This window comes from Cryptomeria japonica, chromosome 3, assembly GCF_030272615.1.
Source record: "Cryptomeria japonica chromosome 3, Sugi_1.0, whole genome shotgun sequence".
Classification (NCBI taxonomy): Eukaryota; Viridiplantae; Streptophyta; class Pinopsida; order Cupressales; family Cupressaceae; genus Cryptomeria; species Cryptomeria japonica.
In genome coordinates, this window is record NC_081407.1 from 229,679,491 (window position 1) to 229,693,870 (window position 14,380).

The 14,380-nt window shown below is 32.4% G+C and overlaps 1 protein-coding gene across 1 annotated transcript; it reads left to right on the forward strand.

The window, feature by feature from the left end:
• The first annotated feature begins 3,945 nt into the window (after nucleotides 1–3,945).
• LOC131045083 (phospho-2-dehydro-3-deoxyheptonate aldolase 1, chloroplastic) lies at nucleotides 3,946–6,933 on the forward strand. Its single transcript, XM_057978603.2, has 5 exons — nucleotides 3,946–4,428; nucleotides 4,914–5,191; nucleotides 5,288–5,564; nucleotides 6,098–6,343; nucleotides 6,474–6,933. The coding sequence occupies exons 1-5, from the start codon at nucleotides 3,946–3,948 to the stop codon at nucleotides 6,756–6,758; spliced, it is 1,569 nt and encodes a 522-aa protein (XP_057834586.2). The 3' UTR covers nucleotides 6,759–6,933.
• The last annotated feature ends 7,447 nt before the right edge of the window (nucleotides 6,934–14,380 follow it).

Genomic DNA, 14,380 nt, shown 5'->3' on the forward strand with positions numbered 1-14,380 from the left:
ATATATATATATATATGTATGTATGTATGTTTGTATATATATATATGTATGTATGTATATATGTATATATACATGTATATGTATATATGTATATATACATGTGTATGTATATATATATGTATACATGTGTATGTATATATATATGTATGTATATATATGTATGTATATATATATATATAAATGTATGTGTATATATGTATATATACATATGTATATATATGTATATATGTATACATATGTATATATACATATATACATATATATACATATATACATATATATACATATATACATATATATAAATATGTATATATACATATATACACATACATGTATATATATATATACATACATATATACATACATATATATATACATACATACATATATATATATATATTACATATATATATATATTACATATATATATATATTAAATATATATATACATACATATGTATATATACATATATATATATACATGTATATATATATGTATATATACATATGTATGTATATATATATATGTATATATATATGTATATATACATATATGTATATATACATATATGTATATATACATATATATACATGTATATACATACATATGTATATATACATATATATATACATATATATATATACATACATATGTATATATACATATATATATACATGTATATATATATGTATATATACATATGTATGTATATATATATGTAATATATATATATATAGCTTGACAGATAAATATTATTGATTATTTATTTTGAGAGCTATCTTACCTATTAATTTTTATTTATTATTAATTAGTGTGACTGGAATAGAGACAAAAGGGTTTTAATATATATTTATTTTAAAATAGTTCAATTTACATATCTTAATATATGTTAAATGTTAAGAACTTACAAATGTTGGAATTAATTTGAGTTTTATTAGTATGAATAAATTCAAAGTACTTTTGTGTAAATATTAAGCAAATCAATTATATCACAATGGTAAACAAATAAAGTAATTGTCTAGCTAAACCTCCAAATTTTTGGCAAAAATCAACTTTGTTGTGTGCTTTCTTTTCTTTCTTTCCCAAAAGAAAGGAATAGACCTACCACTGAGCTTAATAATCTTATATTGGATACATGTAAATAGTTTGTTCCACAACAATATTCAACAAAAACAATTCAAACCCTCTTTAATATTACCATAACAATTTTCTACCTTTCTATTGGCTCTTGCATTTTAAAAACCACGTCATGGAGACACTAACAACGCATGCAAACTTTGTGACATTTATGTTGTAAACTTTGCTCACATCATTACCAATATTTATCATGTTGCTTATACACATCTCTGACATCGTTACCAATTTATATCATGTTTCTTATACACATCTCTGTAATTATTTGGTATCCTATACTATTATAACAAAATAGTTATACACATCTCTCACATCGTTACCAATATATATCATGTTGCTTATACACATCTCTGTAATTATTTGGTATCCTATACTATTATAACAAAATAGTTGCTAACATTTGACAAGAACTTCACTGCATTGCAGTCTTGTTTTGAATAGATAATGAATGTCTCTTAAAATAATAAAAATTACAATGCTAAATTTTAAAAATAGATTTTTAACGTAAAGATAAATATATAATAGATAATTTATATATAAATATAAATAATTATTAATTATAATGTATTTTAATTATTAATTAATAAAAAAATATAATTTAAATTCTATTTGATGTATTTTTAATTTACACTCAAATAATATCTCTTTCAACTTAAACAAATGAAAAAAACAAAAAGTTTAAAAATTTGTTAAAAAAGTAGAATGAACCAATAAGAATAAATAATAACAAATTGATCAAAAGAAAAATAAAATAATATTATACAAATATTAGAAAAAATCAGGTCAACTTATGTCAAATGCTTTTGAAGTTAAAATCAATATTTAATTGACCTAAGTCTACATAGAAGAAAATAAAGTAGAAACTGAGAGAAGATAGTTGGAATAGGGTGGTAGAATGTAAGGACAAACAAGGCATGTGAAGTGATTGACAGAATGAATCAAAGAGATGTCATGTGAATTGTGCATAAAAAGTTTCGCATTCAAATTACATGCTCATTATATTGAAAAAATAACAATTGTTGAATATGTTGCCTTTGAATGAGTAAGAAAATCTTCAACTCATGTCTCAAAAATATATAATTAAGATAAGCATGCATCATCAAAGAATGACTGCTTGAATTATTTTGCAACAAATTCACTTAGATCTATGTGTTGTAGTCATGGTGTAGGTTGGAAAGATACTAACAAAGGACTTTCTAAAGCCTATTTAACAAGTCCATTTTATTAATATCTTATCTTTTTTGTTGATAGGAATATACAATGTGTTGGTAAAGTTTTTCTTTAAGGTACGTATATTGCTCTCATTAGAATTTTCTATTCAAATAAACATTTCCTTATAAACATATGTCAGGTACATATCTATTAGCATGCATTAGTGAATGATTCGATATTGTTTGGTCATGGATATGATACTCCATAGCAATAAATGGTTTACTTTTAAAATAAATTTAGTTATTAATGTTTTGATAGTCTTGGATATTATCTTATTCAAGGACTATACAAAAATCATTTCGTAAGTTCTTGCTTTATATATATCTACCAGTCATGTACTATGAAAGCTTGAAGTCTTAAAGAAAAAAAAATTGTTCTCAAATGACAAATTCCATAGATTTTAAGTTCAAGTGTTGTATTTTGGGAATTTGAATTGTAATTAGGGGTTATCATATCTAATTTAATGTTCAATAACATCCATTCTATATCTATTGTCTTATAGATAAAGCACAATTCGATTAAGCAACAAAATCCAGTGAGGTTGTCTCTTAGAAGCAATTAATTTTATTCTTTTAATTTAGATTTCAATCTTTATGATTCCAAATTTTATTTCTATTTTGAAAAGATTTTAATAGCTTTGTATTTGTTTTTAAATTGTAAGTGCATTGGAGGTATTTGTGTGTCAAACTACAACATATATAAAGATGATACATTACTTTTCTCCAATTGTCAATTTTATTGGTAATTTTGTTAAATGATTATAAAAACTAAAATAAATGTAGGGCTTCTTACTAAAAGTCAATAGTTATGCAAGATATAAATGGCCAATGCTATTTTTCTAATATCATTCATGTTTTTCAGTAAAAACCTAAACCACACATTCAAAAAAAAAAATCTGGATGTTCCCTTTATATGTCCATGCATTTTAAGTTGCTGCATAAACACTCCCCAAAAAGAACCCACTTTCATCAAATAATTCATAAAAGCATTATTATTCACCTAAAAGGAGCCCATGTCCAGGAAATAATAGATAGAATCATTATTACAGGGCAACGCCTATCGATGCACATCTGACCGTACTTATAAATTTTGCTAATTTCAAAATCATTTTATATTCTGAATTTCAGTATAAATACGGTCACATGTGGATCTTCCTGGCAATAACTTTAAGCCCAGGAAAAGGACCTCTGTGAAGCACGTGCAGAACAGCAGAAAACCTCAGATTCTCCTTCTATTGGTTTTCTTTTTGGTATTTCTGCTACCTTTCAGATTTATTATAATACCCAAATTGAGATTTTTTATCTTCAACCTTCATTTTCCATTTTCTGTTGAATATTTGCCATTTCCAGTACTCGTATGAATTGAAACCAGCCCATAATACATGAACATCGAATTGGGCGAATGCTTGCAGCCTTGCAGACGCCATTAATAGTACTTATTGACCTAGCCTGGGTTAAGTTAAGTTAGACCTTGACAGTACATTGAGGATTTTCAGTTTCAGTATGCTATAAAATTCGTGGGCCGGAGCTTTTAGCTTGGGCATCCTCATAAAATTTGGTTGGGATTTGAACCGTGAGCCTTGTCAAACAAATATCGAAATGGCTCTTGCAGTTGTTCCACAGATGACAACTCCATCCGAATTAAGGAAACTTAATAGTAGCGATTTCATTCAAACAACCAGCTCTGCATTACAAAGGGCCGAGAAGAATAAGAAGGTCATTGCACAGGCATCTGGATGTCAAATTAAATGTTCGGCAGTTTCTGTGAAATCCACTGAGTGGAAGCCTGATAGCTGGAAATACAAGAAGGTTATTCAGCTGCCCAAGTATTCTGATCCTACAGAGTTGGAATCCACCACAAAGCTCTTGGAGACATTTCCTCCACTTGTTTTTGCAGGGGAAGCCAGGAAACTGGAGGAGAGACTAGGAGATGCTGCTCTGGGAAAGGCTTTTCTCCTGCAGGGAGGAGATTGTGCAGAGAGCTTCAAAGAGTTCAATGCAAACAACATTAGGGATACATTCAGGGTGCTCTTGCAGATGTCTGTTGTACTTATGTTTGGAGGCCAAATGCCTATAATCAAGGTAATATTTTTATTTAAATTATGTTCTCATTACATTATTATTTGGATCAATTACATTGAGATACTCAAAGTGAGCACTATCTCAACGTGAGCACCTGGATTAATTTGTTGAAGGAAGAAAGAATAATAAAATTTGACAACTTTTTGATTAAAGTAGAAGATCCAAGATACAGAAAGAAAGAAAAAGAAATTATGTAGACAGGGATTGCTGGTTTCTTCTTTGTAGTCCAATTTGCTGATTATCCATGGATCCCATAGACTGTTACCCTTGTAGACATTATTAGAAACATTCATTCATTTGTTTCTAAATTTTAAAAAAAAATTACTCAAACATATTCCTCAGGCTTGCATTGCACAAAATAATTTCTATTTACCCTTAATCTGTGCTTTAATCTTTATTGATATTGGATTGCGATAATTGATGCAAATATATTACTCTATACATAAATTTTAATTGTTATTCATTGATATTGATTGTCACTGCAGGTGGGACGCATGGCTGGGCAGTTTGCAAAGCCCCGGTCTGGGGATTTTGAAGTGGTTAATGGCATCAAACTTCCAATCTATCGGGGAGACATTATAAATGGTGGTGGATCTGATTTAGAGTCTCGTCAACCTGATCCTGAGAGGATGGTGCGTGCATATTGCCAGGCAGCTTCAACCCTTAACCTTCTTCGTGCTTTTGCAACAGGAGGCTATGCAGCAATGCAGCGACTTACTCAGTGGAATTTGGACTTTACATCCCACAATGAGCAAGGTGAAAGGTAAGAGTACTGTCAGGCCTTGCAGATTTTTCACGGCAGAACTTCATAATTGATATTAAATTATCAATTTTGAGAGTATAAATTTCTCTGTCACAGATATCTTGAGCTTGCTCATCGGATAGATGAAGCTCTTGGATTCATGTCGTCCTGTGGGCTTACAGTTGACCACCCAATCATGAACACCACAGAATTCTGGACATCACACGAGTGCTTGCTTCTACCATTTGAGCAATCTATGGCAAGAGAGGATTCAACTTCTGGGCTCTGGTATGATTGCTCTGGTCATATGTTATGGATGGGAGAGCGAACTCGGCAACTTGATGGAGCTCATCTTGAATTTCTTAGAGGTGTTGCCAATCCTCTTGGTTTGAAGGTATTTATACCTTTGCCACATTCTGTGTTACCACCTTTACTATTTAAATTATAAATCATTGAATTCTTGTAATGGTTCTCAGGAAGCTGGGTACTAGTCGTCCACCATATAAACTTTTGAAAATTATGCCTTGGGCAAACGGAAGAGAGTATGTTTCAATGTTAGTTTTATTTTTACCTTTTGGGTTGATGATTCTGTCTTTTCCTGCTATTAGCTCATTTACTGTGGAAATTTCCCTCAAATCTGTGTCATTTCTTCACCCAAGTCTTCCCTGTTTTCAATACTTCTGCTTTCAGAGACACCTAACACCTATTTCTGATTCTTTGCGGCATTTATCTTGACTCTCAAATAAGTGGTAATTTTAATATAGCATATTTATAGAGGAATGGCCAAAACTATAGTATAAGTACTTTTGGTAGTCTTATTTAACATGTTTTATGTGTACAAAATGATTTCTATGAATTTTGTAGTCAAGGATAAGGAGCCTTTATACCTTAGGTCTTTTTATAGATCTGATATATTTTTCTTGACAGGCTAGTGATCAAATGGACCCAGCTGAGTTGGTTAAAGTATGTGAGATCTTGAATCCTCACAACAAACCTGGCAGATTGACCATAATTGTGAGAATGGGAGCTGAAAAGTTGAGAGTAAAACTGCCTCATTTGATTAGGGCAGTTCGCCAGGCTGCTCTGATAGTAACATGGGTTAGTGATCCTATGCATGGGAACACAATCAAGGCACCATCTGGGTTGAAAACAAGGCCATTTGATGCAATTCGGGTAAGAAGTTGAATTTAATTTTATGATGGATCTCATGTTATTTTCCTATTCAAGGGCTGCAGAAGCTAGGGACTATCATGTGAAGCTGAAAAGTGGCTTTACTCATAATTTTTTAAACGAATGTTGACAGGCTGAGGTCAAGGCATTCTTTGATGTACATGATGAAGAAGGTAGTCACCCTGGTGGTATTCACTTAGAAATGACTGGGCAGAATGTTACTGAATGCATTGGAGGATCAAGGGTTGTAACATTAGATGATTTACATTCTAGATACCGTACACACTGTGATCCCAGGTTAAATGCTTCACAGTCACTAGAGCTGGCATTCATCATTGCAGAAAGATTGAGAAGGAACAGAATGACAAAATCAGTTCTGGGGATTTCAAGCCTCTTGAATGGTGTGATGTCATTGTAAGGCACCAATAAATAGTGCACTGTGCAATCCAAGAATATTTGATTTTCAACTTGGCCGTAAATATCTTGCACAACCGAAAGTAAGTATTTGAGATATTTCTAAGTTGGGTAGCATTGTAATGGTTGCCCTATAAATTTGTTGAAGGCCTCTGGATTTATGATATTAGAACAGTAGACTAAGTGGATTTTAAGATGTTTATGACATGCTTGTCAACAATCCTTCAGGGTAAGGTGTGAGGTTTGTGTTTATGGCATTGTTTCTCCCATTTTTATTTCTTTTAATCTATCAGATACAACCTCCTAACACATTTTTGAATTGTTTTCATATTAATTTATGCAATAATAAAAAAGCAGCAGCTTACATACATGCAAACTTTAATTGGCTTAAAAAAATTGTATGAGTACTAATTACAGTTATGGGATTCGTTATACAAAATATTTCATTTGAATTGAATACACCGGAGTTTATCTTAATTGCAATTTATCATGATGTACATGGTAGATCACCATAACCTTTGGTGTTTTACCTTTTCTGAAATTCAAGGTCGACTATATTCGCTGTAAATGGTATGAAAGAATAAATATAATAGAAGAAATATAAAGCTGAAACTTAAGAGGAATGGTGTACACATGCAAGTGATAAAATATACAGAGCATATACATGAATAATGATGTTTTAGGCATATATATGAATAGAGAACAAGCGTCGGAGAGGACCTTTATTAATCTTACACACATTAATATGGACATACTCTTATATTATAAGTGTTGGTTATAGCATTGCATAGCTAAAGAGTTTTTCCATACATCGAAGTGGACGTAGTCATATTGGTGAACCATTATAAATTTGTTTTTTTGTGTCTTGTTGAATTTTGTTTATTTCTAATTGTTTTATCTTCTCTTTTTTTTTGAACAATTGATATTAGAGCAGCGGTGTTTGATCATTTGGTTGGAGAGATTCAAGTTTGAGTAGGAGCAATGTTGTCTGAATTAGGAAATGCCGAAAGGTTCAATGGCCATAACCATCAATTATGGAAAATGCAGATGGAGGATTTTTTATACCAGAAATATTTGTGGCGACCATTACATGGTAAAACACAGAAAGCAGTAGCTATGTTAGATGAAAATTGGGATATTATATATAGAAAAGCATTGAGAGTCATTTAGTTCTTCTTATCCCCATCTGTGGCATTTGACATTTCTAAAGCAACAAAAATTGCTGATTTGATGAGTGTATTAAATAAGTTGTATGAATAGCCCTCAACACCAAATAAGGTATTTCAAATGAAGCAGTTGTTTGATATGAAAATGGTTTAAGGTGGTTTTGTAGCGGACCATATAAATGAATTTAATATAGTTACCGATCAGTTATCTTCTATTAAAATAAATTTTGATGAAGAGTTTAGGCTCTCTTAATTTTCTTTTCTTTTCCAAAAATCTAGAATTGCTTGGTTATGGTAGTCAGTAACTCTGTTTTTGGTTCAAAGACATTGAAATTTGATGATGTTGTTGGTGTAATTCTAAGTGAAGAAATGTAAAGGAAGACAACAAGTGAGGCTCCAACAACGAGTTTTGAATGTAGAAGATAGGGGAAGATCAAAAGAAAGAGAGAAGAGTCCAAGAGGTCATGAGAAATCACAAGGAATATCAAAATCCAAGTTTGGAGGTAAAGATATTGGTTGTCGGTATTGTGGCAAGCAAGGCCACATCTAGAAGAATTGCTAATCTTATAAGAAAATTGAAAATCAACCAAGAGAAGATGGAGAAAATGTTGCATAATATAAAATGCGGGTGTTCTTATTCTAACCACATAAGAAACTACAACCAATGTCAAGTTCTTGATTCAGAAACATTGTTTCATGTCACTTTGTTCTATAAAGTGTGACTTCAGTAAGGTTTTTCTTTGGAAATAATAAATCTTGTTATATTATTGGCAAAGAGAATGTTTTATTAAAATTAACAAATAGAAATTATAGTAGATTGCTATGGAGTGTTAGATATGTTCCGCAGCTCAAACAAAATTTAATTTTAGCTGGACAATTGCATTCTCCAGGATGTGAAAGTCACTTGTGAATTCAATAGATGGAAAGTAACAAAAGGGGCCTTAGTAATTGCATGGGGTAGAAAATTAGGTACCTTGTATATAGTCTAGAGAGTCACATTGAAGTGGAAGTTGTTCATCCCACATTGACTCTTACATTGTCTACACGGTCTCTATCATTGTGTGAGGCCTTGGCTACTTAGAAGAGGCCTTTGGAGAACTATGAGAGAGAGAATATTCATGCCAATTACCTGGAGAAAGCCTTAATTGAGGCTTCATGTGAGATGGGCAATTTAGATGATGTAGTTGATTCAATCATTAATAAATTCCTTAGCACATTGGAATTTGATAAAAACCCAACAACTTTTGGCACTGAAATGGAGTATTTGCAACAAATGTGAGAAATAAAAAGTGCTTTGGAAATGATTAATATTGTGGCTGTTAAGGTTGAAGGAGATGTAGATTCACCAATATTTGTATTAGAAGATGAGGGAAGATCTAATAGTGAGTTGTGGATTGATTTGGACGAGAATGGATCCTAATATGATGGCAAAGCAATTTGGGTTCTGAAAGATCCAACCTTGAGGCAAGAGGTGTTGGTAGGGGACCTCACAAGAGAAGAGGGACTACTTCTAATAAAAATAGTAATGCAAAAGATTACAAGCTAGGGAATGGTGGTAGAGGTTGAAGTAATAAGGCGACAAATTTCTAATGCAACAAAGGAAAAGGAAAAAGAGGCAGTTTAGGTCATGCTAGAAAATTGCAAAGAAGAATCTTAAGATGATAATTTTGATAATTTAACAGAGGAGGAGAGGAACTAGAAAGAGCAAATGAATCTTGTTCCTTTATTGACTAGAGGAAGGTTAAAGTTTTCTAAGATTAAGGGAGTAAAGTGGTTAATTTCTCTTGTGATAAAATTGTCTTAGTGGAATACTTGTAGATCAAATGGATCTAGAAAAGACAGTGTAGAATGACATGAAGTTCAAGTCTTTCAAGGTCGTTGTAGGCCCCAATGAGAAGATGTCGATTAAAGTAATGTTTAAAGGTAAGGAGAAGTAGTTTTTGGTAGAGGAGATTTCTTCCCTAGTTCTCATCAAGATGAAAGAGATTGTTGACGCTTATCTAGGATAAATGGTTAAGGACGACGTTATTACTGTTTCGACACACTTTAACAACTTATAGTTGCAAGCCACCAAGGATGATGGCATCATTTTAGGGTTTAATTTAATGAGAATTACTAATGAGACGATCACGACTTCCATTTCTTATGGTTTGGATAAGAAGGTTTTCATCTTTGATCTTGGTGGAAGGACCTTTGATGTGTCTTTATTGATAATTGAGGAAGGGTTTTTTGAGGTTAAAGCAATGGTTGGTGATACATATTTTAGGAGGAGAGGATTTTGACAACAAAATTTTGAATAAATCAAAAGTTGTTTCTGGATTAAATTGTGTGTAAGATTTTTCAATCAATGTTTCGGATCACACTCCATGATCCATCATCAGGATAAGAAGAGAAAAAATAATTATTATATTAAAAATATATATATTTCTAGGTTCGTGACTTCAAGCTCTACAAAAGGGTAATTTTTTATTTTTGTAAAAAATCATTCTGCCTAAAGAAAAATTGAGCAAGAAGTGAAAAGTTTCAGAAATGAGACAAAATGAGTGATCTGGTTGCCACATCACCTGCCACATAGTTGAGTTTGGTCGAACTCAGTCCGACCAAACTTAGTTCAGCCGAACTATTTTGAATTATTTTGATGAGGACCTTTTGTGTTCCGGTGCTCACAAAAAACCTAGATTATGGCACAAAAAACCCAAATTATGGCACCAATAGTTCAACTGAACTGAGTTCGGCCGAACTCAATTCAATCAAACTATTGGTTCCATTCGCTACATTCATGCCACATGGTAGGTAAATAGTTCGGTCGGACTTAGTTCGACCAAACTCAATTTGGTTGGACTAAGTTCGGTCAGACTTAGTTCGACCTGTAGGAATTCAAACAAATGATTCAAAGCCTAACATTAGCCAACCACAAAAGCTAACAAGCTATGAAAATTTATCCTAATACATTCAATGAAAGGATGAAAGCTAAAATTAATACGCAAACCATCGCAAGGTGTTTCCTTCATTGACCTCCATTGACTTTCTTTCTCCTCCAAATAGCTTGTTTTGTGGATCTCACCTATGAGTGCAATAAGCAAGAAAGCAAGATTGATTTCGACAACACGAGGATACTTGAAAATGTGGTTGATTTTGATGAGAAATGCATCCAATTTATAGAAAAATTGGAGAGAGGACAACACTTAGCAAGAAATCGATATTAGATGTAATTGGATTAAAAAATGGGGAAAATCAAATTTAGAAAGAAATGTCATTGCACATTTTCCATGCAAGAGGATAAGACTAGCCATCAAATCTAATATTAGGATAAGATGCCATATCAAAACTCATGACGAATAAGGAAACATGATTCCAAATTAAAGCACAAAAGAGCCACTTGAGAGAGATAATGAGTTGGAAAATAGGTGGAAATGATGAATGAGAAATTAGGAAATTAGTAAATTAGGTGAATTAATAAATAATTTTTCATTCATTAATTATTCACAAAAGAGGGGGAATTAATTAGCCAATTAAATAAATATCTAATTGTGACAAGAAGACTTAGGATAAATGAATAAATTATTTAACCTAGACGGAAAATTACAAATAGGATTAAATGAATTAGAAATGCAAGGACAATAATTAGGTCATGACAAAAGATAATTGATATAGGGTCGATTTGATCATGATTTAATGATAAAAATTGGATAATTGATAAAGTGTCAATGTTGATTGATAAAGATCAATGATAAATTGATCAAGATTGACAATGATGAAATTGATAGATGCAAATTGATGATGACCAATGACTAATCGATCCAAATTGACGAGAAATGATGATTGATTGAGATCGATGACAAATTGGTCAAATATTGATGGGTAAGTGCACAAAGATGGTGGTCAAAAAGGGGGGTATAAGTGGACACTTTTTTTTTCTGAAATTAGGTGAACTTGGAGGCAAAATTTGAAAGTCATCCACTCAAGATATCAAGATAATCAAACAACAAATATTGTAGTACTTTGAATCTAGTTTCTAAACTAATAAACTTTTTCAAAATTGGATAAGATTAAGGGGGTCAAATCCTTCATGCACGAAAAACAGACCCTGATTTTTTCAGAAAAAACATAACAGTCTCTGACATGCGCATCAAAAAAGTCATAGTTATATTTTGTATTTTGACAAATTATTTGAGAGAAAGATATTTAAGAGTGAGCACTAGAATATGTGTATTTTTTTGTAATTTTTTATTGAGTATTTTTTTTTTATGATTTTTCCAATCAAGCACATCCTGAAAATTAGGTACTTGTTTGTGTGTGAAGCATAAGTTGCACTAAAAAAATCAAAAATAAATTTTTTTTTAAATTGTAAAGAAGCAAGTGCACTACAATAATATATAATTTTTTAAAAATTTGGATAAGTATATCAAAAGTTATTAAAAAAATTGTGCACGTATGTCTTTGTAAACTATGGAGACATTGGTAAAAGAAATTCAATAATAATACGTTGTTGTTCAAATTTAAAAGAAATTATATGGTTAGAAAGCTAAGAAGATGGGTGAAAATATGGTGGCAATTTTAGAAATACCCACTTGATGAAGTGTAAACCTGATGATGACAAAGTCGAGAAACCAAGTTGATAAAATAAAACACATCAAAAAGGAGGGAAATGGAGGGAAATCAAACTTCAAAACTGTAGCTTTGTCATCCAAACCTATTTCCAAGCCTAAACAGTCAAAAGCGCGTACGAGGTACCTATGGTATAAAAAGTGCATATAGGGTACTTATGGTGTAAGAAGCGCGTGTGCGCTATCTTAACTATAAAAAGCACGTACACGTAATTTTTATTATAAAAAGCACATACGTGCTATTTTTACTATATATAGTGCGTACGTGCTAACTTTGTTTAAATTTTGGGAGTGTGTATAATATGACATTGTATACATAATATGTGTAGATACATATAATATATAATTTATATATAATATAAAAATATATAATATTTATATATATATATATGTATATAATAATATATAATATATTAAGTATATATACACACATGTGTGTGTGTATGTGTATTGTCTCCCTCTCTCCCCCTCTCAAGCGCATACAAGGTGCCTCTCTCTCTCTCTCTTCCTCTCCCTCCAATATATCTTCTTTTTGTTTGCATATAGATGAAGTGATAAGAATATTGACAAGGTGGTCGGTTTTCTTTTTTTTCTTTAAAGAAGATAGGATATAAAGTATAATGTTTGAATAAGATGAACGTATTGGTTTCTTTGGATCATGTGGATGTATTGGTTGGATAATCTTTATGGGTCGTATTATGTATAAGGGGTCATATCGTGTCGTATGACCCCTTAGGACTCCATATGACCCCTTAGGTGTCTTTATGGGTCATATGGTATCCTAAGGGGTCATGTGGTGTTCTATGATCCCTTAGGACACCATATGACCCCTTAGGATTCCACATGGTGTCGTTCTGGGTTGTGTGGTGTCCTAAACGGTCATATGGTGTTCTATGACCCCTTAGGTGTCATTAGAGGTCATATTGTTTCCTAAGAGGTTATATGGTGTCCTATAACCCCTTAGGACACCATATGACCCCTTAAGATACCATACAATCTATAACGACACTATATGGTGTCCTAAGGGGTCATAGGATGCCATATGATCCCTCATGACACCATACGACCCATAACAACACCATATGGTGTCCTAAAGGGTCATATGGTGTTCTATGACCCCTTAGGACACTATTTGGTGTCATTATACGTCCTATGGTGTGCTAAGGGATCATATAGTGTCATATGACCCCTTGTGACACCCTATGACCCCTTAGATATTGTTAGGGCTAATATTGTGTTCTAAGGGTCATATGGTGTTCTATGACCCCTTAGGACACCATATGGTGTCATTATGTGTCTTATGGTGTCCTGTCACCCCTAGGACACCTTATGACCCCTTAGGACACTATATGGTATCATTAGGGGTCATATGGTGTCCTAAGGGATCATATGGTCTCCTACGACCCCTTAGGATTCCATATGGTGTCGTTATGGGTCATATGGTGTCCTAAGAGGTCATATAGTGTTTTATGACCCCTTAGGACACTATTTGGTGTGATTATTGATCATATGGTGTACTAAGGGGTCATATGGTGTCCTATGACCCCTTAGGACTCCATATGACCTCTTATGTGTCATTATGGGTCATATGGTGTCCTATGAACCCTTAGGACACATGCATGGATACCTAGGATACCATATGACATGAAAAAACACAAAAAAGATACCATATGACCCCTAAGAATACCATATGACATGGAAAAACACAAAATGGTGTCCTCCAAGTTCAGGCTCTCCTACAACCCCTTAGGAAACCATTTGACCCCTTAGGACTCTATATGGTGTCATTATGGGCCGTATGGTGTCCTAAGAGGTCATATAGTGTTCTATAACCCCTTATGACATTATTTGGT

Coding starts and splice junctions, on each gene's coding strand:
- LOC131045083 (XM_057978603.2), top strand. CDS start 3,946: ATGGCTCTTGCAGTTGTTCCACAGATGACAACTCCATCCGAATTAAGG. Junction 5,565..6,097: donor CCAATCCTCTTGGTTTGAAG/GTATTTATACCT, acceptor TTTTCTTGACAG/GCTAGTGATCAAATGGACCC. Junction 6,344..6,473: donor GGCCATTTGATGCAATTCGG/GTAAGAAGTTGA, acceptor GAATGTTGACAG/GCTGAGGTCAAGGCATTCTT.